Raw genomic sequence first — 22941 nt, forward strand, 5'->3', positions numbered from 1 at the left:
AGTTTTGTCAGACTATTAATGCATGTTTTAGTTATTTAGATTATCTCCATATTGTTCTAAAGGTGGCTTAATTGTCCATCTGAACCCCACTGTATCAAAGGGGACAAAATATATTAAATAATAGATGTTCTGTGGCAGACCAGGGGAAACAGCCCGTCCAGGTGCTGCAGCCTCTGGGCTCTCGGCATTGGATGCACCTGCAGCCCATCAGGTAATCAGAGCAGAGTGTACTAAACCACCGAGCAGCACGGTGAGGGGAACAGAGAGGCTCATACAGCAGGAGGCAGGAGGCAGGAGGCAGGAGGCAGGAGGCAGGAGGCAGGAGGCAGGAGGCAGGAGGCAGGAGGCAGGAAGTGTCACGCTGATAACCACCAAGCAGCTGGTGAGCTGACTTTCTGAACAAACACCTCAGGATCTACAGAAAAGGCTCACCGCGCGCTCTCTCGCTCTCTCGCTCTCTCTCGCTCTCTCTCTCTCTCTCTCTCTCTCTCTGTCTCTCTCTCTCTCTGCTTCACCCACAGGACAGTGAAAAAGCCTTTAACTGATAGGATACACCTGGAGACCCCATACACCTTTATTCAAATGATTTCCCTTGTCAATAGATTTACATTAAAGACATTTTATGTTCATGACCTCTGCCCTTCTAACTCATATTTTATGTGAGTAAATGGACTTGAGCTTTTTCAGTTTGTTTCTCGTCTTCTGACTCCTCAAAGCTCTTTTACACCACAGGTCAAACATACACATTTACACACTGATGGTAGAGGCTGCTGAGTAAAGAGTCCATCATTCATATGTGCCCATGGACACATCAGACATACCTGCAGGAGCTGGGGGATTGAACCCCTGACCCTCCGATACCACTGAGCCACAGCTCCTCTCCCATTCCCCTAGTTGCCACATTTCCCAAACTTCATCCTGCCAAGGACCCCGATAGAGCATTACCCTCTGCCGGAGACCCCCTTCTTGCAAGATGTCTTAATTAGCCTACTTAATTAAGATGGCAAATATATAAAAATATAACCTACAACCTCTTCATATACATCCTACGTTTTATAAACAATTAATAATCGTTTCTCCTTCACTTGTTTCATTTTTTGTAAACAATCTTTTTTTTCAGTTGTTAGTAATAAATACTAACAGTGAGCAGGTGTTTTAAATAACTTTTCTCTCTTATTATTGATGTCTGTTAACTGGCTTTGTTCCTTCCTCTTAGGAATTTAGAATAAATTACCTGGTGGTCTTTCATTTTTTTAGATAGCCTTATGTCTACATCTTGAGTAGAGGGACTGTAGTTTTTTATATATTCAAACGTTATTATCACACACACACTTTCCTTTACAGTCTATGTTCTGTGACCCACCATGAATGTGAAATACCTTTTACCTCAAGGGGGGGGGGGGGGATTAAAGGGCTATAAATGAAAGTAATCTAAAACACATATATTGTATTTATTACACATATATTAAACAATTTGCACGTACACAAATAGGCCCACGTTAACGTGAGCTCACGTGTTTATTTTGATAACAGATAAAAAACGGGCATGATACATGTAAATCAAACGAAGTGAAATAAAAGCTCATCCGTGCACATTAAACACCCTCAGTCAGGTCTCTGTGATGTTCTGCCCTTTTTATCACATCACTGTGTTTCTGTCATCGTGAAGCTCTAAGCCCGCTGTGGTGAACTGACGCACATGAACGCCCCACCAACACACTGCTGATGACGACACGCGCTTTAAATGGGATCCGAGCTCTCTGCCAAAGCAGGAGGTCATTGGATGAAGTTGGAAAATGCCGCGTTCTCATTGGCTGCTGCGGCTGTCACTTCAACACACGCTGCCAATACACTTAAGCGGTGACCTACTAACACAGATCCCTGAGTCAGGAGCCACCTTGAGAGGAAAAAGCCAAGGGAGGAGAGAGCCGAGCTGCTCCGCAACTTGTAGGATTTTTTGCGACTTTTTTTAAGACGACCTGTTTTTATTTTCACCTGATGGAACACCTGGACCCTGAGCCGGAAGCCCGGCGGAGACAGAGCCCTCCAACCAGGTGCTAGAAAAAGGTACAGTTTGTACATCAGGTTTACATTAGGAGCTTTACTTTGAGTCCTAATGTAATGAAGAGAGGAAGCGTGATGGTGTTGTGTTCAGGTGTTCTGAATCACTGCGGTGCATATTTACCTTTACAGTATTATATTTAAACATGATGTGTATTTATGTGTCACGTGGATAACCTGTTTGATTGCTAACCCCGTTTTAAACTTAGAATAACCACGTTTACGTTTACATGAAAGGTGAAGCTCAAGTTCGAGGCTATTATCACTTCATTATTCCGTGCTATAAATAGGCCTTGTGCATATTATACCCGGCTGTCTGACAGAAGAAGGATAATAATCACAAGTATATGAGGCATGTATTTAAATGCAGTGAGGCACAGAGGCCTACCAGGAGCAGGAGTTTACGGATTGCGACACAGTGGTGAAACCCAGAATTAGAAATGTCCGGCTGTAGTGTCATGAGGGCTGCTGTTATCGACTGACTGCACAGAGTAAGTTCTAAACACATGTGTGTGGTCTGCAGAGGCAGCGCGATGTGTTTAATGTAGTTTATTCTCAGCTCATTATAAGGGCTCCCTCTCAGGGCGTAGATAGACCCCCACGCTTCAGTGTCATGAGTAACGCAGTGATGTCATGTATTAACAGCGTGAATGCCCTCATTGTCTCGGAACAGCCTGTTACACACGTTTATTACTTAACCAGTAACAGATTTTTACATTTATTACACTCAGAGCAGAACTAACACCTTGTTATTGCCTCACCGGTAAATATTGCATAATGTCTGCGGCCATACCGAGAGAGAGAGGGGGGAGAGGAGAAGAGGGGGGGGGGGGTTATTGTGTAATCCGGACACAATGAAGGAATCTGGGGCAATAGGACGTGCTGACGGGCCGAGCCGAGCCGTGCCGTGCTCTCTGTCTCAGCTCACGTTGCGGTAATATCACCACCCTTTCCCTTTTTCTTTTCTTTTCTTTTTTTTTTTTTTTGAAATCACGTGCGGTCTTATTATAGTGTTGATGTCATGCGTGGGCTCGTTGGAGAAGAAGACAAAAGGGAGGAATCATCCCCGCGTAACCCCGCAGAGCTGTGCCACATCTGTACTCTCTGTACAACACAAAGACAAAGTGAGCGAGTGTGAGGCTGCCGGGTTTAAACTGCAGAAGAAGACGTTCAGTGACCACATGGAAGTGGGATTTTATAGAGACCCTAAAAAATGTCCCCTCCACGTCAAAGATACTGTGCAATAACTCACATGAATCATGTTCCCATGAAGCACTTCCTGCTTTAATGTAAACACACTCCAAGGACAAGAGGACAAGCATTTAGGAATACTCCACCAGGATCATATTTATAACTATCATGAGAATAGTCACAGTTAATGAAAGGTCGCAAGTTAATTTAATTCATGAAGCACTTTTTTTATAAAGCTAAGAGGGTAAGCCCTAAGAGGAACCTGCATCCATACATCTTATTTTATCACATCTTCCTGTGATAACGAGAAACATTTCGGTCGTTTTCTGAGATCTTAACTCTTTCATTTTGTTATCTTGGGGTAAAAATGTTGGTTTCCTGTAGAAATGAGTTCATATCTGGAGACTTTGAAAGAGGACTAACGAGGTAACCAGCGTTGTCATCCTCAGATGACGAGATGAAGAAGTCGAGATGTAGAGAAACACCTGAACTTTCCTCGTTGACTTGTATTAAACGAAGTAGAAATAAAGTGTATGGATGCATGTCCTCTTTGGGCTTCCGTAGTTTTTGCTGTGGAAACAGGGCAGGATAAAAATAGAAACAATCCAAGCGCCATTTGGAACTCAAAGAACGAGATGAAAACGGAATAAATATCTGGTTTGAACACAGTTGAAAGCAGCTGTGTGTGTGTGTGTGTGTGTGTGTGTGTGTGTGTGTGTGTGTGTGTGTGTGTGTAGCGTCAGCCTCAGGTTACAGTCTGTGTGTGTGGACTCTCTGAGCCGCTGCCAGGCCACGTGTTATGATTACAGCTGACTGTACTCCTTTGTTCCCTCTCCTCTGTGCTGGATGTATGGAAGCTCGGAAGCCCAAAAGAGGCCAAGCTGCCTTTTTAAGAAAACTCCACTCAGAAGCATCATTTCAAACCGGGAGGAGGAGGGCGCTTTCAAAAACTTAATGCAGATGTTCTGTTCTTAAAGGGCCGGAGAAATCCACTCCTACTAGTATATTAAAGGGAGTGTTTTTGTGTGTTTTTTTTCTCCCACATATTTTGTGGCCTTAATGTTAAAAAAACGTTCTCAAGTTTCTCCACACTGACCCGTTCAGATTGTTATTCTGAGTATCTGACATTATCACAGAAAGGATCCCTGCAGAGAGACCTTTCTGTTAGACTGTCGCACTCTCTTTTCTCATCCATCACACTCCTTTCACAAAACAGTCGTTGTACCTTTCAGAGCTTTAGAGTTTCTCATGGACTGCTGTGTGGATTTGTGTTGAGCGTCCTTTCTTATCGCCGATGTTTTCTCCCTGCTTTGTGCCGGTAGGCTCAGCGTTTCCTTCAGTGTCACTGTCGCTCATTTCACCTGCTTAACCCTATCCCTGCAACGTGATTGGCTGTTCGTCGTCTTTTTCTTCTTCTTCTCAATCAATCATTATTCACAAAAAGAGACGCTTTACAAAAAAGCATACGGGATAATATACAGGAAGGATTTCTCCTTTGTATTCCTCGTGTTCCTGTTGTCCACACTTCCTCCCCGCTGAGGTGGAGGTCGGAGCAGCATGCCGTGCATGACCGAGGACGGCGGTGGTTGTGGGAAAAACACGACGCTTCTCTTTTATGTTGGTTGGAAACTTCATTTTTAGGCACATTAGCTCCCCTTTCCCAGTTTGGGTGGTGTCATTACAAGTTTGAATATGTCTATCAAACGTTTGTTGTATTTGTCTTAAAGGGGACATATTCTGAAAAATCCACTTTTAGTGTTTTTGAACATATATTTGGTAACCTGAGTTTCTACTGACCCACAAAATGTGAAATAAACCCATCCAGTCCTTTGTTTGTGGTCTGCATAAGTCTTACAACACAGAGGAAAATGCTCCGTTTCAAATGTGCTCTCCTTGTGATGTCACAGTGGGATTCTGGTAAAAAAAAATTCTCCTCCCCTCCCCTGGTATCTCCACCCATGGACTCCACCCCCAGACTAGAGAAAAACTTTAACGCAGGTCCTCCATTTTTATTCTCGATAGCGAAGGAGTGATGTCTACGTGGAAAACTCAAAAACTCGGGGGGGGGGGGGGGGTCATTACATTTAAAGAGACACACACACCAAAACGGAACGTTCTGAGAGAGCTGGTTTATACAGGGTCACAAACCTCCTCTGGTGCTTGATTCATGTTATATTTTGACCAAAGCACAGCACAGATGTTTCATTTAGACCACAGGGGGCTGTTTGAAAAGGTGGAGAAGGGGGAGAATATGTCCTCTTTAAGACAAATTATATTACAATGTTTATCGTTATCGTTTTATCACCCAGACCAAGTTATAAAAAAAACTGAAACTACCCTTTCAATGTGAGTTTGTTTGACTCCGACGTCTAAAACTTCTCTCATTGTCTGTTTTTCAACAGATTTCTTCAGCATCAGTGGATTCATCCAATGTTGTCACTGTCGCTTCATACTAGCAGTATGGTGAACGGCTAAGACCTTCTGAGCATATCGACAGAAGCCTTCAGCGATAATATGCAATCAATCAAACAGGAAGTGGACTCCAGTGGTTCCTACAGCGGAGAGGATGCCCTGGTCCTGGCTGTGGCCTTACAAGGGGCCGACAGAGACCTGATGGGGCACAAAATCTCCGCAATGCCCTTCAAGAATAAAAGTAGCTGTCGCAGGAAAAGGGAGTTCATCCCCGAGGAGAAGAAGGACAACATGTATTGGGAGAGGAGGCGCAAAAACAACGAGGCGGCCAAACGCTCCAGAGAGAAGCGACGCATCAACGACATGGTGCTGGAGAACAAGCTGATGGCGCTCGGAGAGGAGAACACCTCCCTGAAGGCCGAGCTGCTGTCGCTCAAGCTGAAATTCGGCCTGCTGAGCTCGGCGGCGTATGCACAGGAAGTCCAGAAGTTGTCCAGTTCTGTGGACCTCTACCAGGATTATGGTCCGCCCAGTCCCGGAGAAGGTCCCAGCGGGGATTCAGAGCCTCTTCATGTTCGCAGCAGCTGCATATCGGTCATCAAGCATTCACCTCACACGCCTGAGACATGTGCTCAGGGCGGCTTCAGGACCGCAGAGGTCAAGCAGGAGCCAGCAGAGAACATCAGCTATGCACAGGAGAGGAGCAGCCCCTATGAACTCTACAGGAAGTTCATCTCCAACCCTCTGTCTGGAGTCTACTCACAGCCCGCCTCCTTCCTGCAGATCACCAGGTCGTCCAGCAGCTCCCCCCGGAGCTCAGAGGACGGAGCTGTGAGTAAATCCTCTGACGGCGAGGATGAGCAGCAGGTTCCTAAAGGTTTGACGCCGTCTGTAGCCGACCAGAGGAGTGTCATCGTCTCCACACACAAAGTGCCCGATTCAGGTTCTTCAGCTTTGCCCCACAAGCTCCGCATCAAAGCCAGAACCGTCCAAATCAAAGTGGAGGCCATCGACCCTGAGTACGAGCCTTCCGGAAAGTCCTCCCCTCCCATCAGCGCATCAGAAGGAGGACGCTACCGGCCCGCTCAGGACTCCTCGGGAATCACCCGCCCCCCGCTGTGTCCTCTGTCCTCACAGGTCTCCGACATGCAGGACTGGACCCAGCGGGCCGAGCAGTTGCACAAAAGCAGCACAGAGACCCTGCAGAAGAGTAGCAGGCTGACTTGGAGCCCCCCTGTGGACGCCGGAGACCCGTCCCGTGCACACTCTGACCCCTCGTATCCGACACAGGGACTCGCTGACCTGTCGGCACAGATGGCCACTCTGAAAAGACTGATCGCGACGCAGCACGGCGCCGTGATAGAGTCGACCAAAAGCACCGCTGATCACACTGAGTCAGCGTCAAAGGAGGGTTTCTGTGAATGACCTTTGTATGTTTTGTATTCTCACTGTATTTGCTGTTGCACTGTGTGGTTCATATTAGGGTTCAGACATGTTTTTATCATCGTGCGTTTGAACGATGGCGGAGTCTGTCGAGGAGAAAAAGAGCGGCTTGTTTGTGACGTAGGCTGAGTGAAAGTGGTGTGTTATAGCTCAGATGGTACATGCAGCATAATGTACAGTACTCCTCTTTATACACACTCTACAACATTTACACGGCGGCCATTTTTCTCTGACTTTCTGCACCGGATAAAAAGCTCTAAAGTCGTTCTGCTGAGAGGCGTACGAGTCGTTTTACGTAGAGTTTAATGCACACTTTTAAAATCCATTTTAAGACTTTTTTTAAGCCCCAACAAAGATGAACTTATACACTTCTTGCACTTGCGTGCAACGCTTTTTGAATTTGATGTGGGACTCGACTACTTTGTTTCCCAGTGTTTAAAAGTTTTATAGCTTTTCTTTTTTTGTGCACATTTTGCAAGTCGCCTCATAACCGTCGTTTGCCTCTGCCAACCAGTCATTCTCTTAAACATGAGTTTTCCTGTCTCCGTCTCCTTCTCTCTTCTGTTCACTGTTTGAGCCTGTGTTAGTAATACACTGAAACAGATGCAGTGGATTGTCAGAAAAATATCTCACCTTGAGAGTGACACCAGAGGAAAATGAGCTCCACTCAAACTCACTGAACTAAATTCACCTTTTAGATCCTCTTCTCCAACCAAACCTTTCACAGTTATCAGTCACTCCATTTGCTTCTACGTCGCCGTTTCTTAGTCCACTGTTTAAGTTTATGTCATTTAAACACAACACTTCCTCTTTATTAAATCCCCTCTGACCTGCAGGATGACGTCCTTTAGAGGAGGATAGACGTCCTGATCTGTGCAGGATGTGTGGTAATGTTGGTTTAATTGGCTGTTTGGGTCAAACTGTCAAACGTGGAGGATCTGTAATGAGCTGGTTGATTGAAAACTGTGTTTCTGCTTCAGACTAGAGCAGCAGATTGATGAATATGAATACTCACATTGATTTGTTGAACGTGTGTTTGTCACCGCTGTAGAAGGAGCCTGAATAAAGGATGTCTGCTTGTTACTTGAGAATCCATTTCTTAGTGATCATTATGTGTTGGATGAGGTGAGAAGCTCTTAAAGCTGGAGTCAGTAGCAGCTTGTAAACACAACATTCAAACTGGGCCCCTCCTCCTCCTGGGCTCACCGTAATTTCCCTTTCAGGAAAACGTTACTGACTCTACCTTTAACTTCTTTATTACACCAGCTGTCACTCGGACTGTTGAGCTGTGAAAGCTTTACAGAGTCTGGCTCCATCATATCAACATTTCTTTTTTTAAAGCGGGGGTTTTTGCTGTCAGGCTGTTTTATGCCTTAAAACTGAAATCTGTCATGTTTAAGTTCAACAAAGAACGCGCGTCGTCGACCTGTTCTATGTCGGTGTGGTGACAGAAGAACAGTGGGTGGAGGAGATGCAGCGTTTTTAGAGGAAAGTTTCAGCAGATTTATTTTTATTTCGGAACATTTCCTGGTGATAACTTTTTATTTTGGTCGGGGTAATTAAAGAAATAGATGGTGCACGTTCCATGTTCATTTGACTAATTACAGGCCACTCATGCACCCGATTCTCTTTAGAGAAACAACATGGGAGCGCCTTGTGTTTATGTCGCGCTGCCCATGAACAAAGGTTATAGTCCTTGTCAAAGTGGCTGTGGGTCTGAATCCATCCTTGACCCTTTGCTGCATGTCATCCCCCCCTCTCTCTCTCCTCTCAACACATCTCATCTCTCTGCAGCTGAACTATCCATTAAAGGTTAAAAAGCCCAAAAAAGAAACGTTGAGATAAAGTATTTCAGTGGTATTTTAATATTTTAGAGACTCATGCCTCATCCTGCAGGTACAAGTTTTATGTCCTCTGAATACTCAAAAGAAAAAAATACTGCAAAGTTTTTTGTCTTTGTCAATATGTTTGTGTTTTGATGTTTCACTAAACCTTCACATCTGAGGAGTCATTTAGTTTAATGTCACTAAAAAGCAGCTTTTGCCTTTATCAGAGAGGACAGCTGAAGAGAGGCAGGAAATGTTGAGAGGAGAGAGAGTGAGGGGTGACAGGCAGCAATGGGGTGAGGTCGGATTTGAACCCACGACCACTACGACGAGGGCTATAGCCTCCGTACATGTACATTTCACAAGACTTCTAGTCATGGACCGCCTTTCGACAAGAGTTGAAAATGAGCTCTCTGTGCAAAAGTTCAGTTTCATGCTCTGCATTGAAACTTTGTAAAGTTGCAGAATCCTCATCAGTAAATAAATTCAAAAACGTACCTTAGTTCACTGAGTTCACAGGAAACAAGAAGCACTCTACCAGATCATTATGGGATGTTTGAAGTTCAGAGATGATGTAATGAGTTTGCAGAAAGACAAATAAACATGCAAAGACATCTAGAGAGAATAATGCTTTAGGTAATGAAAAGGAAAACAGATTCACTTTGCATGAGTTGAACCTGAGTTTTGAGGACAATCCTGATTTCCTCCATGATGTAAAAAAAAAAAGTTCTCTCCAGGAAACTTTTAGGAATCTGTGAGAAAATCCCAAACCTGTGAAGTTCTGCATTCTGTTCTCCCTCTCTTGCCCGGGTTCCTCGTGTTAATCCTGCTCTCCTTCATCGCCGCCGTCATTCTGTGTACTTTGTACACATTGAAGACTTTGTTTCTGCATTCCTGTGAGCGGTGAGCTGAGACGACTCCACAAACACCGAGCTTCACATTCCTCCGACTCTGCTGGAGTTTAAATTAAAAAAGTCACCAAGTCACTGATTTTTTGGTTGAAGTTCAAGTTTATCTTAAAAAAATGCTCTTCTTCTCTGTTGGCTGAGTAGTCGTTGCTTCACTTTTGTTTTTTTTTTCTTTGTGTGTTTGTGTTGGATATTTTTTTAAACTTTCAGGCCACTGAGAATGTGGTGAAAAACGTCTCATCATCGAAATATCTCCAACGGTCCAGCGTTTGTAAATGTAACATTAAATGTCCCAGAACAGTCAGGGGTCATGACACAGCTTTGTCACCGGTGAGTTTGATGATGATGGCAGCCTGACGTCCAGGTTTCTGTATCTGAACACTTTTCTCAACTTATTGTAATGGTGAGTTTTTGTTTACAATAAACGTCTTGTCACTGAATCACGAATGTGTTTCTTTTTTATTTATTGTACACATTCAAAGTGTTTGTTTAGAAGAGTGTTGTTTCCCCAGAGACGAGGGGAGAAGCAGATCGAAGTTAGCATTTTCAGGCGGAGGATGCTGTTTTATTAATAATAATAATAATAATAATAATAATAATTAGATCTTTATAGCGCTTTCTATGTTCTCAAAGACGCTTAACAAACATGAAGAAATTATGTAAAAAGGAGGATGAGGACAGGCATCAATACATTTATTCTACTTCATTTTCCCTTGATAAAGAATAAGACTTATTTATCACGTTATTTCGTGATGAGTTAATTTCTTAAGAGAGAATAAATTACGTTATTATTGTAATGTATTATTTATAGAATACAGTATATATATATACACCCTATAGCTTATAATACATAAACTGTGAACTTTTATTGTGCTTTTGTACACATAAGGTTTGTATTGTGCGTTTTTCCCATGTAACCCACTGTCTTGTCTTTAAACTGGACCTTTAAAGTTTTTTATTTGAATTTATGTCCGCCAGGCTTCCGTAGTTATTCATTTATTACTTTATTTATTTATGCCCTCTCTCTCTCTCTCTCTTGTCACTTTGCATGCCTCAGCTGTCTGCAGTACATATTGTTCACCTGCTGTTAACTGAAGGGGGGGGGGGGAGCACTGCATTAAGTCACGTGACAGCACCACGTGACCCGGTTCATAGTTGAAAGTCAAACATCTCTGCAGCTTCTGATCATGGCGGTCCTGGTGGGACGGAGAGCCTTATTACAAGCCTTCCGCGTGCACACAGCGGACCGGGACAGCGCGTGCAGGATAGCTGCGGCGACCACCTGCACGAGACAGTATGTTTTGTCCGGTAAAGCGACGACACGAGGCTACAGCTCCGACTTCAAGGATGACCTGCGCGTCAGATACCTCGACGGAGAGGACTCCGGTAAGTTCCGCTAATAAACCGCGTCACTCCACATGTAACACAGAGGTTAAAGCGGTAACGATGGTAACGATGCTGCTGTCAATCAGAAAGTTACAGGTGTAAACACATCACCCGGCCCCGGACGCAGCGGAGGCCACGCCCACAATCAAATCAGGAAGTACGTGTTGACGTCAAACTTTACGTGGAGAAAAAAAAATAGTTAAAACTTTTTGTTAAGACAAATGTGATACTTTGTTGTGAGCAGCTGCACGTTTTACTTTTCTGTTCTTTTCATCATTAATGCTCCAGAGTGCAAATACAAAGTGTACCCACAGAGTGAGACTGCACAAACCTGCAACTCGCCCCAAAGTTTGGGCTGCAAGTCCAACCAAATATTTAGCCCCGCCCCCTAAAATAAAAAGTAATGAAGATATTTGTAAACAGTAAATTCCTCCAGATGCATCGGACCGTCCCAGCAGCACACGTTCTTACTGACCACGGCGACCCATGCAGCGTGGTTGGTGATGTTCTGATGTAATCTAATGTCCCCGGCAGCCTGATTTTTTAAGGTGTGTGTTACCTTTAACAAGCATGATGTCATCATGTCTTTCAGGTATCGTCGTCGTTGGTATAAATCGACCAAAAGCCAAAAATGCCATCAGCAAGAATCTGGTCAAAATGGTAAATACAGATATTTATATTTATATGACATCCATTTCAACATGAGAGAGATTTTTCTCTGCGTCACTCAGAGAAGTCTACATTGCTGTCACTTCTTCTTATACCCACATTAAAATGTGTTTTCCAGATGTTTGACACGGTGGAGGACATCAAGAAGAACAACAAAGTGCGCAGCGTCATCATTTGCAGTTTGGTTCCCGGGATCTTCTGTGCAGGTTCACTCTCGCTCTTTATGATTCACTGACTGTTTAAAATGTGTTTCCAGTTTAGTTCATGTTGTGTTCACTGTTTGTCATGTTCTATCTGGAATATAAGTCGCACCATCGCAGTGTGATTTTACTCGCCTCCCAGCGAGACAAATGGTCTAAGCTTCCTTCCTGCATGATGATGTTGATTGTGTTCAGTAAAGTCATTGGTCAGTCTCTGTGCAGCTGTGTTGCTCTTTCAGTCTGCAGTGAAAGTTGTGAAGAAGCCTGCAGACCCTCACCCTGCGGAGTCACGCTGCCCGACACCGCAGGTCACTCGTTAACTTAAAGAAGAGCGTTCCATGAGGTTAATTTCCTGAACGATATACCACAGTTTTCTTTACGTGCATGATTATGACCTCATGACGGATGAAAGATGTTGAAAAGCGGTGCAGCTAGCCTGGTCTGTGTCGCTATGTGTCCCAGCACAGCGTGCAATACACGACGAATGGGGGAGGTGTTTTTCGATCGTGCCAGGTTCTGTGTGTGATGGGGCCAGCTGCTCTAAAGAGTAAGAATTGTATACTGGTATATTGGTCCCACTGGTTTATAAGAAGCACTTTTTAGATGAATTAATGTGTATTTAAAGTGCGTCTTAGGCCTCGTGTCCACCTAGCGTTTTTTTCCGAGCAGTAAAGCGCTGACTGTGCGCTTGGAGTGTTTGCATGAAGCGAGAAGAAAAGCGCTGCACGTCCGTCCTGTCTCCATGACAACAGTGTGTTGATAACGGCCGCTGTATGACCGACACTGCTCCGTTACTTTTTTACTGCATGTTTTATATTTGAGATCGTTTATTTCCCGATCAGACTCGGAGCGAGGAGGATGTGAGTCTGTAGGAGGCAAAACTACGGGGAATATCAAACATCTGGAAAAGAGCGCCCGTGACGTCAACAGCGCCTTTCTGAAAAGTTGAAAGGTTTTCAACTTGAGCACTCGAAGCGGCCGCACAAATAAGGCAGAGAGCTCGGAAGAAAAAAAACGCTAGGTGCTGAGTTTTTTTTCTCCAGGCGGCCACTTTCTGCTGCGAACGCTCTCTACTCATTGAAACATATGGAAAAAGACGCTGGCGCTCATAAAAAAAACCATTAGGTGAACACGGGGTCTTACCGTTAATCAGCTGTGTGGATAAATCAGAGAGCAGACTCTCGTTCAGATACTCGGCGTCTGTGGGGCGTGGCAGACTGACCTCTTCTTCCTGGTCTCTATGTGATGCTGATGCTCTGTTTGTGTTTTTATTTGTTTGCAGGTGCCGACCTGAAGGAGCGGGCGAAGATGCACCAGAGTGAAGTCGGACCGTTTGTGTCCAAAGCCCGAGCGCTCATCACAGAGCTCGGTAAGCGATCGCTCTCTTGTCGGTGACATCGTTGTCTCGTGTTTAGCAGAGAGTCATCTAATCCAAGTCATATCTCAAAATAAATAGAGGTCAGAAAGCAGTAAGGGGCGCTGGTGGCGCAGTGGTTAGTGTGCGCGCCCCATGTATCGAGGCTATAGTTCTCCGAGCAGGCGGCCCAGGTTCAAATCCCACCTGTGGCTCCTTTCCTGCATGTCATTCCCCTCTCTCTCTCACTGACCTGTCCTATCTCTCCAATAAAAGCCCAAAAATAAATCTTTAAAAAAGCTCCAGCAACACTTGGAGTTTGAAGATCAACTTAATTAACAAATTAGCCCGACACGTTCCGGCTTGTGGTGGTCATCGGGGTCATCCGGATGACGGCGTCGGTCTTAATTTGTTAATAGAGTTGATCCTCGTGTCGCTGGAGCTTTGTGACCTCTTCATGCACCGTGGAGGTCGGTGAAGTCGTGCCAGAAAATCCAGCTCTGCTTCTGCAGATAAATAAATCCATCTTTTAACAAAATGTTTCTCCTCAACAGACGCTAGCAGAGCTAACAGTACTGCACCCTGTCAGTCGCTCTTTGTCTTCTCACAACGCCGCTCCTCTGCTTGTCAACAAATGCACGTCGTCTGTGAGGGGGAGTCAAGACCGCTCAGTGTGCAGTTACACCCTAAGACCTTCAGAGGGTGCAAAAGAGCGCCATCCTGAACAACTGCATGTTGTTGCTTTAAAGGACGTGAAATAAACGAGTACGACCACGATCAAAAATACATCAGGCAGAACGCCTTCAGCCAGACGGGCCGGCCTCCAGGTCGTTTAAAAGAATCCAGAACATCTCAGATTCCTGAAGTCTAACGTGGAGACCTTTAGACCCTGTTGAACCACTTCTAAAGGCTAAACTCAAGAACGGGCTCAGACGACCTTTTCTCTGCTCGTCTGAAAGTCTCTCTGCCTCGTTATAATCGAGGTCGACCCGTCAGAAGTGAAGACGATCCTTCTTCTCACAGCGTAGTCTTAACCGTCTCCTTGTCTGTCTTTTCTCGTCCAGGTAACCTTCCCGTCCCGACCATAGCTGCCATCGACGGAGCAGCTTTAGGAGGAGGTCTGGAGATGGCGCTCGCCTGTGACATCAGAATTTCCTGTAAGACTCAGAGACCCTTTGTTTAACGTTACAGACGGACATGTTGAAGCTTTTCATTTTAATGTGACTGAACCTTTGATATAAACGATGTAATCTTGATTTGATGATAAATGAATCTCAGTCACTGTGATGAGATTTTCTGTGTAATCATGTTCATGTCTGAATGTTTAAGCGTCTTCTCTTTGATCTTTTTTAGCCAATAATGCAAAGATGGGATTGGTTGAGACCAAACTTGCAATTATTCCAGGAGCCGGTAAGGCCATGTTTTTATTATTATTTTAATGTTCTTTACAGACGTCTTAACTTTCATGAACAACAACACTGAGTGTCTGTGTCCACAGACAGAAAGCAGTTTTTCTTCATGACCTCCGTTTCTGTGCGCTTCTCACCAGCATTCATTGTTGCTAGGTTACGAAACTTAACTTCTGCTTCCCTCTGTGATGTCAGTTAGCTCTGTGTGTTTAATATTTTCTTTAATTCAAAGACATGAAGGCGTTGTAAAGTCATCGTGTCCTGACATCATCAGCAGCTCTACCTGGAAACTAATCCCTCATAAAGACGAGTCAATGGAGCGTCTCCTCCGCCGTTGTTGTTAAAGCTGATTGGTTAAGTCCCACCCCGTCTTGATTCTGATTGGTCGATGAGGGAGAAGTGACATTAATAATCGCTGCTTTGTTCCAAAAGTTGAAATGTTTTTAACTGACAGTGCAGTGAGCGCAGCGACAAAAAAACAGCCGATGGCGTTTTAGCGCTCCACGCTCTGCTACATTTGTTTTGTATTTGAAACGAGCCAGCCAGCGCCATGACGTGTGATCGTTTATACAGAGAGTCGATATTAGTGGTGTGCAAAACTGACCAAATTGCTAAGTGTTTGCACCCAAGTATATTTCTGACCTGTTTTTATTAAATTTTTAATTTATTCATAAAATTGCAGAGAGAGAGAGAGAGAGAGAGAGAGAGAGAGAGAGAGAGAGAGAGAGAGAGAGAGAGAGAGAGAGAGAGAGAGAGAGAGAGAGAGAGAGAGAGAGAGAGAGAGAGAGAGAGAGAGAGAGAGAGAGAGAGAGAGAGAGAGAGAGAGAGAGAGAGAGAGAGAGAGAGAGAGAGAGAGACTCATGGCTCCCGTTTCAAAAAACAACTAATTAACATTTAAATGGTTGGCGATTTTAGTAAACATTTAGCGTTTAAACATTTAGAAGTCACACCTCTAGTCGATATCTATCGTGTTTGAACTGTTCAGGTCAGTGCAGCGAGCTTAACTGAAGGCATTTAAGAACGCAGTCAGTCCTGGATGCTGATTGGTTGAAGCTCACAGCATGCTGAAGCACGTGGTTTAATGTGTCTCTCTCCCCGTGTGCAGGAGGGACGCAGCGTCTCCCTCGTGTTATCAGCGTCTCTCTGGCCAAGGAGCTGATCTTTGCGGCGCGGGTGGTGGACGGGACGGAGGCGTGTCGTCTGGGTCTGGTCAATCACTCCGTGGAGCAGAACGAGAGCGGGGACGCTGCGTACCTGCGCGCTCTGGAGCTCTCACGAGAGATCAACCCTCAGGTAAGAAAAAAAAAAAAACCTTTAAAGGAGAGCAGACGGAGGAATTGTTCAGAACGCCATTTCAAGCCTCGATATTTATGGGGGGGGGGGGGGGGGGGTGAAGTTATCTCGGAGCAGGATGAGCTGAACCAGCAGGGGTGACATTTTATAATTAACACTTTGATTCATGAAGAGAAGGAAGTCACTGTTTGTTTTTGTGTCTTCAGGGTCCAATCGCTGTTAGGATGGCAAAACTGGCGATCAACCAGGGAATAGAGGTAAGACTTCCTGCTCGTCATTTTCCACTCACGGTTTGTTTTCCTGCCTTTTTGTCCTTAAATGATCACCTGACTTCTCCTCTTCTCTCAGGTCGATCTGTCCACGGGTCTGGCGATTGAAGAGGCGTGTTATTCCCAGGTGAGTAATGGAACAGACAACTCCTCAATACAAAGCACCACACTTCTGTTTGTCCACCTTCAAAATAAAAGCAACTCACTTATTTTTGTTCACCTTCAAAATAAAAACATCACACTTCTGTTTGACCCCCTTCAAAATAAAAGCAACTCACTGCTGTTATACCCGTTCAAAATAAGAGCACCACACTTCTTTTTGTTCACCTTCAAAATAAAAGCACCACACTTCTGTTTGTTCACCTTCAAAATAAAAGCACCTCACTTCTTTTTGTTTACCCTCAAAATAAAAGCGCCACACTTCAGTTTGTCCAACTTCAAAATAAATGCACCACATGTTTTACTGTTTGAGAGGGTAAACTGAAATTCACAGAGAATTATATATTTAACAGGTGAAGTGCGTGCGATTATGCGAGATGCGTGGCGATATATAACGCTCACGTGCTGATAGGACACGGCATGAAGAAGAAAGGACTCCTCACTTTTGACAGACTTTGATGGCTTGCTTCGCTGTTTGCCTCGTAGTCACACAGTTTGAATAACCTGAACTTATTTCTGCAGGTTCAGGTATTTAGAGCGGTTCAAAGACGATGTGTAAAACAACATATTAAGAGACGGTTTTAACAATTCTTCTCATCGTGGATATAAAAGGCGGTGACCTCTGGATGCAGGGTCTCAGATGTTTATGGGAGGGGCTTAGCTTTGGCTTGAGGAGGAGGGGTCTGACGCGTGCTGTGTTTCAGGTGATTCCAACTAAAGATCGTCTGGAGGGTTTGGCTGCCTTCAAGGAGAAGAGGCGTCCTCACTTTAAGGGCGAGTGAGGCGGTCTCTCTCTCTGCCTCCAGCTCTCATTCTGCTCCACTGCTTTCAACATTAACGGGCCGACTCTGTACACGTCAACACATCCGCCTGTACAGAACCCTGCGGACGACCGTGTGCCGGCAGGACATCGGGGACCCCTCCCACCTTCTGGTTTGACTGAAGACTTCACGGCCTAGCAGCTGCTGGGGGTGTCGTCTAACGCTGAAGGATGTGAAGACAACTAACAGAGCATTAACTTACTGAACACCTCCAACATGAACTACTCACTCACTAACATGAATTACTCTCCTGCCGTTTGTAGAATGATTGGCAGTTAGTTACTAACAGTATCCTGACTAGAGAACCAATCAGAGAGCCAGAAAAAAACAGTCAGAGGTATGCATCAGAAGCTTTATTTCATTTATTTTACTGCAGCACAAATATAGAACATAAATGCAAAATAACATGAGACGTTTGTGCAAATAAATCATTAAACACAGCTAAATAAAGGTCAGGGGGTGGAAGTTTGGAAACTTGTTCTACATCCACATTTCTCTTTTACTTTAAAGTACATTTAAATGGAAAGTTTCTCCGATCAGATTTCTGTCCACACTCAAACTAAAAAGCAGCAGATGTAGAAAACAACCTCAGCAGTCGTGTGGATGGTTTGGTCGTGAGATGGGGACAAGTTGTGATAGATTGAACCAAACCAGCTGGCCGTTAGCGTCTGCACTTCATTTTTTTTTTTTTTTAACGAAAACAAAAAATAGAAGTCCTAGTCTTCCACTAATGGCTATTTTCTTGTTTTTAATTACCAAAAACTGCCCGAACTCCTCCACACATTGCAGAAATGAGTTGGCAGTGTAGTCCGTGCTCTCTCTCGCTCTCTCTCGCTCTCTCTCGCTCTCTCTCGCTCTCTCTCGCTCTCTCTCTTTCGACAGCTTTTTAGTTAAACATCCGACCGAAGATGAGTTGTTTTTTTAAAGCGTCGGTACTTTTCGATACTACCGACCATTAAAACAACAGATTGTTTTCAAACCTGTCGTATCGTTAAGCGTTTAATTATCCAGACTTCTGACAAGCTCAGTAACACTACAGCGTCGACGTACTGTTTCTTTAAAGGCTTTATATGCGATTATATGAGACTCACGGCTTATTTCAATGTCACATAAGCATTTTTAGATCACGGTTATTTAGGGTAAATTTACATGAAGTGTGACAATACGGGCATAATAAAGATCGCTAGCATTAGCATACTAACACAACAATGCAGCGCGAGTTGTTTTGGTTTCATGCTGGTGCTCAAGGGTGACACCTGCTGGATCAAAAAATCGCATATAAAGCCTTTAAGAGCTCTTTGCTACATCTCTCTGCCTTCATCAGCATGTGGTTCTGTTTCAGTGAGTAACCAATAACAGTTTTAATCACTGATAAAAAATAATCTCTGCAGGTAGAATCGTTCACTGCGTTAAAAGCCATGACAGAGTTTCTGTGTTGACCTCGTGCTGTTTGACTGCGACTTAGCGACAAACGCGTTAAACTCTCGAGAATGTCTGAAACAGAAAAAGCACGTCTCCATCTTCTGTTTCAGGATGTGAGAGAACAAATAATAACGTGTGTTGTTGTCCTTTAACACCTGAGAATGTAAACGCCATGCCTTGTGTGTTTGTGAGTTCAGATTTGTTTCCACAGAAACGCAGTGACATCATCATTTACGTCACCTCCACTGAGTTGCCTTTTTCTTTTCCTTCTCGTCTGTTTTAGTTTCTGTTGATTTTATGTACCAGAATGTGGAGTTTTCATTGATCTTTGTTGATGTGACTTGTGTTTGTAAATCAGTAAAAAGCCTCAAACTGCTTCAATGAACCTGTCGCCATGGAGACGGTCTGTTAGACCTCGTCTCACTGCTGTGAATAAATCTGTCGCACAGAAAAGAGGCTTCCTCTGCAGTCTGTTTCAAAGCACACCATCACTACTAACATAATATATTATTCGTTGGGCAAATTTTTTAATTTTTATTGGAGAGGAGAGCTGAAGAGAGACAGGAAGTGCTCGGAGGAGATAGCCGGGGGGGGGGGGGGGGAGGAGGTGACGGGCAGCAAAGGTCAGATTCAAACCGCCGGACGCTGTGATGAGGACTAAAGCCTGAGCATGTGGTAGTGTTTTAGTCAACACCACACTAACAAAGACCAAGACATTCCCCGAGGCCAGAATACTCTGAGACCGAGACCAGACCAAGACATATATTATTTATTTATTGGGCGGCAGTAGCTCAGTCTGTAAGGACTTGGGTTGGGAATCGGAGGGTCGCCGGTTCAAGAGTCCGAAACCCAGGAAAAATAGATAAAGATTATCGCTTTAAAAAATATATTATGCCAAATAATAGCACACATCATTAAAACCATTTAAAAATACCATGCTTATCATTAATTTAGATTTGTTTCAGTAACAGTTTTTAATACTAGATTGTGAGTCTGGTTGTTAAGTCAATACTGTGTTATTAGGGGGGCTCTTCCTTTTGGAGGGGTGGCCACAAGGGGGAACAAGCTTAGTGTTACAGGGGCACTGGCCCCTTTTGGCCCCTGCCTAGAACCACCCATGGCTTTCTCACAGCAGCAGCATTTATTCTTCCATGATTTCCAAAATGACAACACAACAATACACATGACATCCCAGTGCACCCAGCAACAATACAGCAACGTAACCACAACACCAAGCACACACACCACAGTCAGACCATACAGTAACTAACTAAACATTCATCAATAAATATATGTACACAAAAACAACACACTTAGACACACACACATGGATGAAAAGAAGAAAGGGTTAGGCTTTTCTCTATCGAGAGGACAGACATAAAAACTGCTTCAACAGTTCTTTTCCTTCAATTATAATTTTTGCATAATGACTCTATAAGTACATGAGTGGTATGCTTTGTGCTGCACCTTCAGTTCCTCTTAGATCCTCTTCTTCACTTTGTTTTATTTTTCTTTGTGTACCTGAGTGTCGATCACAGAGGCTGCGTGTTTTCCTACTCTGAGATCAGGCCTCAGAGTTCGTTGTCAGGTTAAAAGTTAGACATGCAAAGCTGAGGGCAGAGTCAGAGGGCGCATGAGGATATAAGCAGGCATGTGTGCAGGCGTGTGTGCATGTGTGTGTAATGCGTATATGTGTGTTGTGTGTGTGTGTGTGTGAGCAGACAGTTGAGGCCCTGGCCGGCGGTTTGCGTGCAGGCTGCCCTGTGGCTTCATGCTGCTGCTGCACAGAGCCTGACTTCAGGCTGCACATCACCACTGTGGCTGCCTCCTTCCGGCAGATGTCCCAGCACAGAGCCGGGGGGAATCCCACCACAGCTCAGGGTTGCGTAAAAGAAAGACCGACCGGTTCCCCAATACTGGAGGCCCGACCCCGACCACCTCTCAGGGGGAACGTAAAAGGTGTAACAGTAACGACAACCTTCATAAAGATTTTTTTTTTTCCTCTCTGGTCGTGCACTCAGACTGTTTCTGTTCAAACTGTCGTTACAGGTGTTTCTTGGCGTTAATGAAACCGCAGGTTATTTCAACAGAGTCAGGCAGGTTCCAACTTTGTAAACATAGCTTCAGTTATGATCTGCAAACTGCCTATTTGGTAGAGAGTAGTGAGGTTTATGAAAACATACCTCTGACATCAGAACTTCACTAAATCAACTTCACCTCAACAGGCCCGTGGAAACATTGATTGAGCGCCGGAGGATGTTACAATAATATAGATTTTATTATCAACAGTTTTTATCAAGTCCCGCCAAGCCAGAACAGAGTGACGGCTAATCTCTGTTTGATGTTATTCAAACTTGTGCTTTTCCTGCTGTTATCTATTTCAATCCATCGATCATCTTTCAATGTTTGCTCTTTTCAAACAGTCACAATCAGGTCAGCTGACGCCGCCAGATTCAAACCGGGGTATACAACCTGGTCAGGTTTCTAAATAATCACAGGGCTAAATAAAAGAAAAAGTCAATCGGGCACACTGACCTCTACCCAGGGGCGTTTCCAGATGGGTAGCATGGGCCCCCTTTGAAATCTTATTGGCCACCCCAAATGTTGCCATTATTATGTGCAACTCAAAAGTCAATGTGATTAGAGGAGAAATAAGGGGGTTAATAAATCATCTTTATTCATGTGTGTGCACAAAACTTCAGGCAACCCTACACAAGTCAGCGCCCCAGTCGGCCCACCCCAGTCCAAAAAGTCTGGACACGCCCCTGCAGCGATTTCAGGTGGTGATCAGCTTTCATAGATTCTAGGAGAGGACAGATTCTTTATTTAATTCTGGTGAACTGTCCCTTTAAGGCTGCAGGACTGATGGTTTATCTGAGGTAAGAGGTGCAGGTTTACAGAGTGCAGGTTCCAAACACATCATGATAGCTGTTGATGAGTTGACTTAAAGCACCGGTGAGGAACTTTTAGTTTGTTTTGACGATGCTGCCCCCTGTGGACGATGCAGACGTCTTGTCATTTTGCTGATTTTTTTCCTGTGCAACAAAGAATAAAACTCTGCTGTCTTTGAAGAGCAGAACGTATCTCTCACTTGTGAAATAAAAAACACAGATTAAAAAATAAAAAATCACTCCATCTGAAACCTGCCCGCAGCAGCAATTTTAGGCATTAAAATGTAATACTGCTGCCAGAATTAATGAGTTAATCAAGATTAATCTCATGCTATTTTGTCCCTTCAGGCTCACTCTAGATAGTCGTCCTCAGTGTCTCCCAGTAGTCTCAGTGATGTAAAAGAAGAACACTGCTGCATCTTTGAATGTCTCATTTCACTTTAACAAACTCTCAGACAGCTCAGCTGACGAGTCCAAAGTAATATCCACCTTATGACATCACATATTGACCTTTGTTACCGTTCCTTTGAGCTGTTTGATGCCAGTTTGGGATCCCTAACCACTTCCTGGGGCTCAGAGGTTGATTTGATGGTTTGCCTGCTGAACCAATGAGTTTAAAAGTAGTTTTTTATTTAACAGCCAGTCTTTTACAAAAAGTTATCTCATAAACTCACAAAGTCTCCTAAAGGTGTCACAGACACACCTTTGTTTGAGCACATCTATCCATCAAGGGAAAGTTTAGCAAACCATGCGTATGGATTTAAAGACTGCTTTTAAATGTTTCTTTCCTGAGCCTTGCAGGGCTCCTTACATCAGTTTATCATCTGATGGTAAAGTGTGGTGTCTTGTTGGTTAATTTTACTTCACACTGATTATATATCCAGGATTAAACCACGGCACTGAAAGAACTTCTCTTACATGTTATCAGCCGAGCTCACAGGTACATTAAACACTACTTCTCCGTCTTTGGTCAGGCGTCACTTTGACTCTGCTGCCACCTGCTGGTACAAAAGTTATCAACAAACCTCTGCCTGCAAAAAACGAACAACTGAGTTTACTAACCTACATGTACGCACATTTTTACAGTGTTTATGGAGGAATGATGAATTTGAAAGAAAAGATGGTTTAAAGACATCTTAAACCTCATTTAATCAGGAAGTAAAAAACAGTCTGACAAGTTTAAAGGTCAAACGTGAAATGTTTTATTATTTGTCATTTCTTTACCTG

General features: G+C 44.1%; 2 protein-coding genes across 3 annotated transcripts; both read left to right on the top strand.

Annotated features, from left to right (window-relative positions):
• Positions 1 to 1873: 1873 nt before the first annotated feature.
• Positions 1874 to 10281, top strand: nfil3 (nuclear factor, interleukin 3 regulated). Of its 2 annotated transcripts, none has more exons than XM_061060834.1 (2): positions 1874 to 2067; positions 5655 to 10281. In XM_061060834.1, exon 2 carries the CDS (start codon positions 5767 to 5769, stop codon positions 7087 to 7089), a length of 1323 nt encoding a protein of 440 aa, XP_060916817.1. In that variant the 5' UTR covers positions 1874 to 2067; positions 5655 to 5766; the 3' UTR covers positions 7090 to 10281. The 2 variants fall into 2 exon arrangements, with proteins under 2 accessions (XP_060916817.1, XP_060916818.1); XM_061060835.1 differs by lacking the exon at positions 1874 to 2067 and adding an exon at positions 2893 to 2995.
• A 697-nt stretch (positions 10282 to 10978) lies between these two features.
• Positions 10979 to 18092, top strand: auh (AU RNA binding protein/enoyl-CoA hydratase). The gene is made up of 10 exons (XM_061061080.1): positions 10979 to 11227; positions 11820 to 11887; positions 12015 to 12102; positions 13379 to 13465; positions 14515 to 14607; positions 14804 to 14860; positions 15965 to 16152; positions 16359 to 16409; positions 16501 to 16548; positions 17285 to 18092. Exons 1-10 carry the CDS (start codon positions 11029 to 11031, stop codon positions 17360 to 17362), a joined length of 957 nt encoding a protein of 318 aa, XP_060917063.1. The 5' UTR covers positions 10979 to 11028; the 3' UTR covers positions 17363 to 18092.
• The last annotated feature ends 4849 nt before the right edge of the window (positions 18093 to 22941 follow it).

Source organism: Labrus mixtus, chromosome 17 (assembly GCF_963584025.1).
Source record: "Labrus mixtus chromosome 17, fLabMix1.1, whole genome shotgun sequence".
In the NCBI taxonomy this organism is placed as follows: Eukaryota; Metazoa; Chordata; class Actinopteri; order Labriformes; family Labridae; genus Labrus; species Labrus mixtus.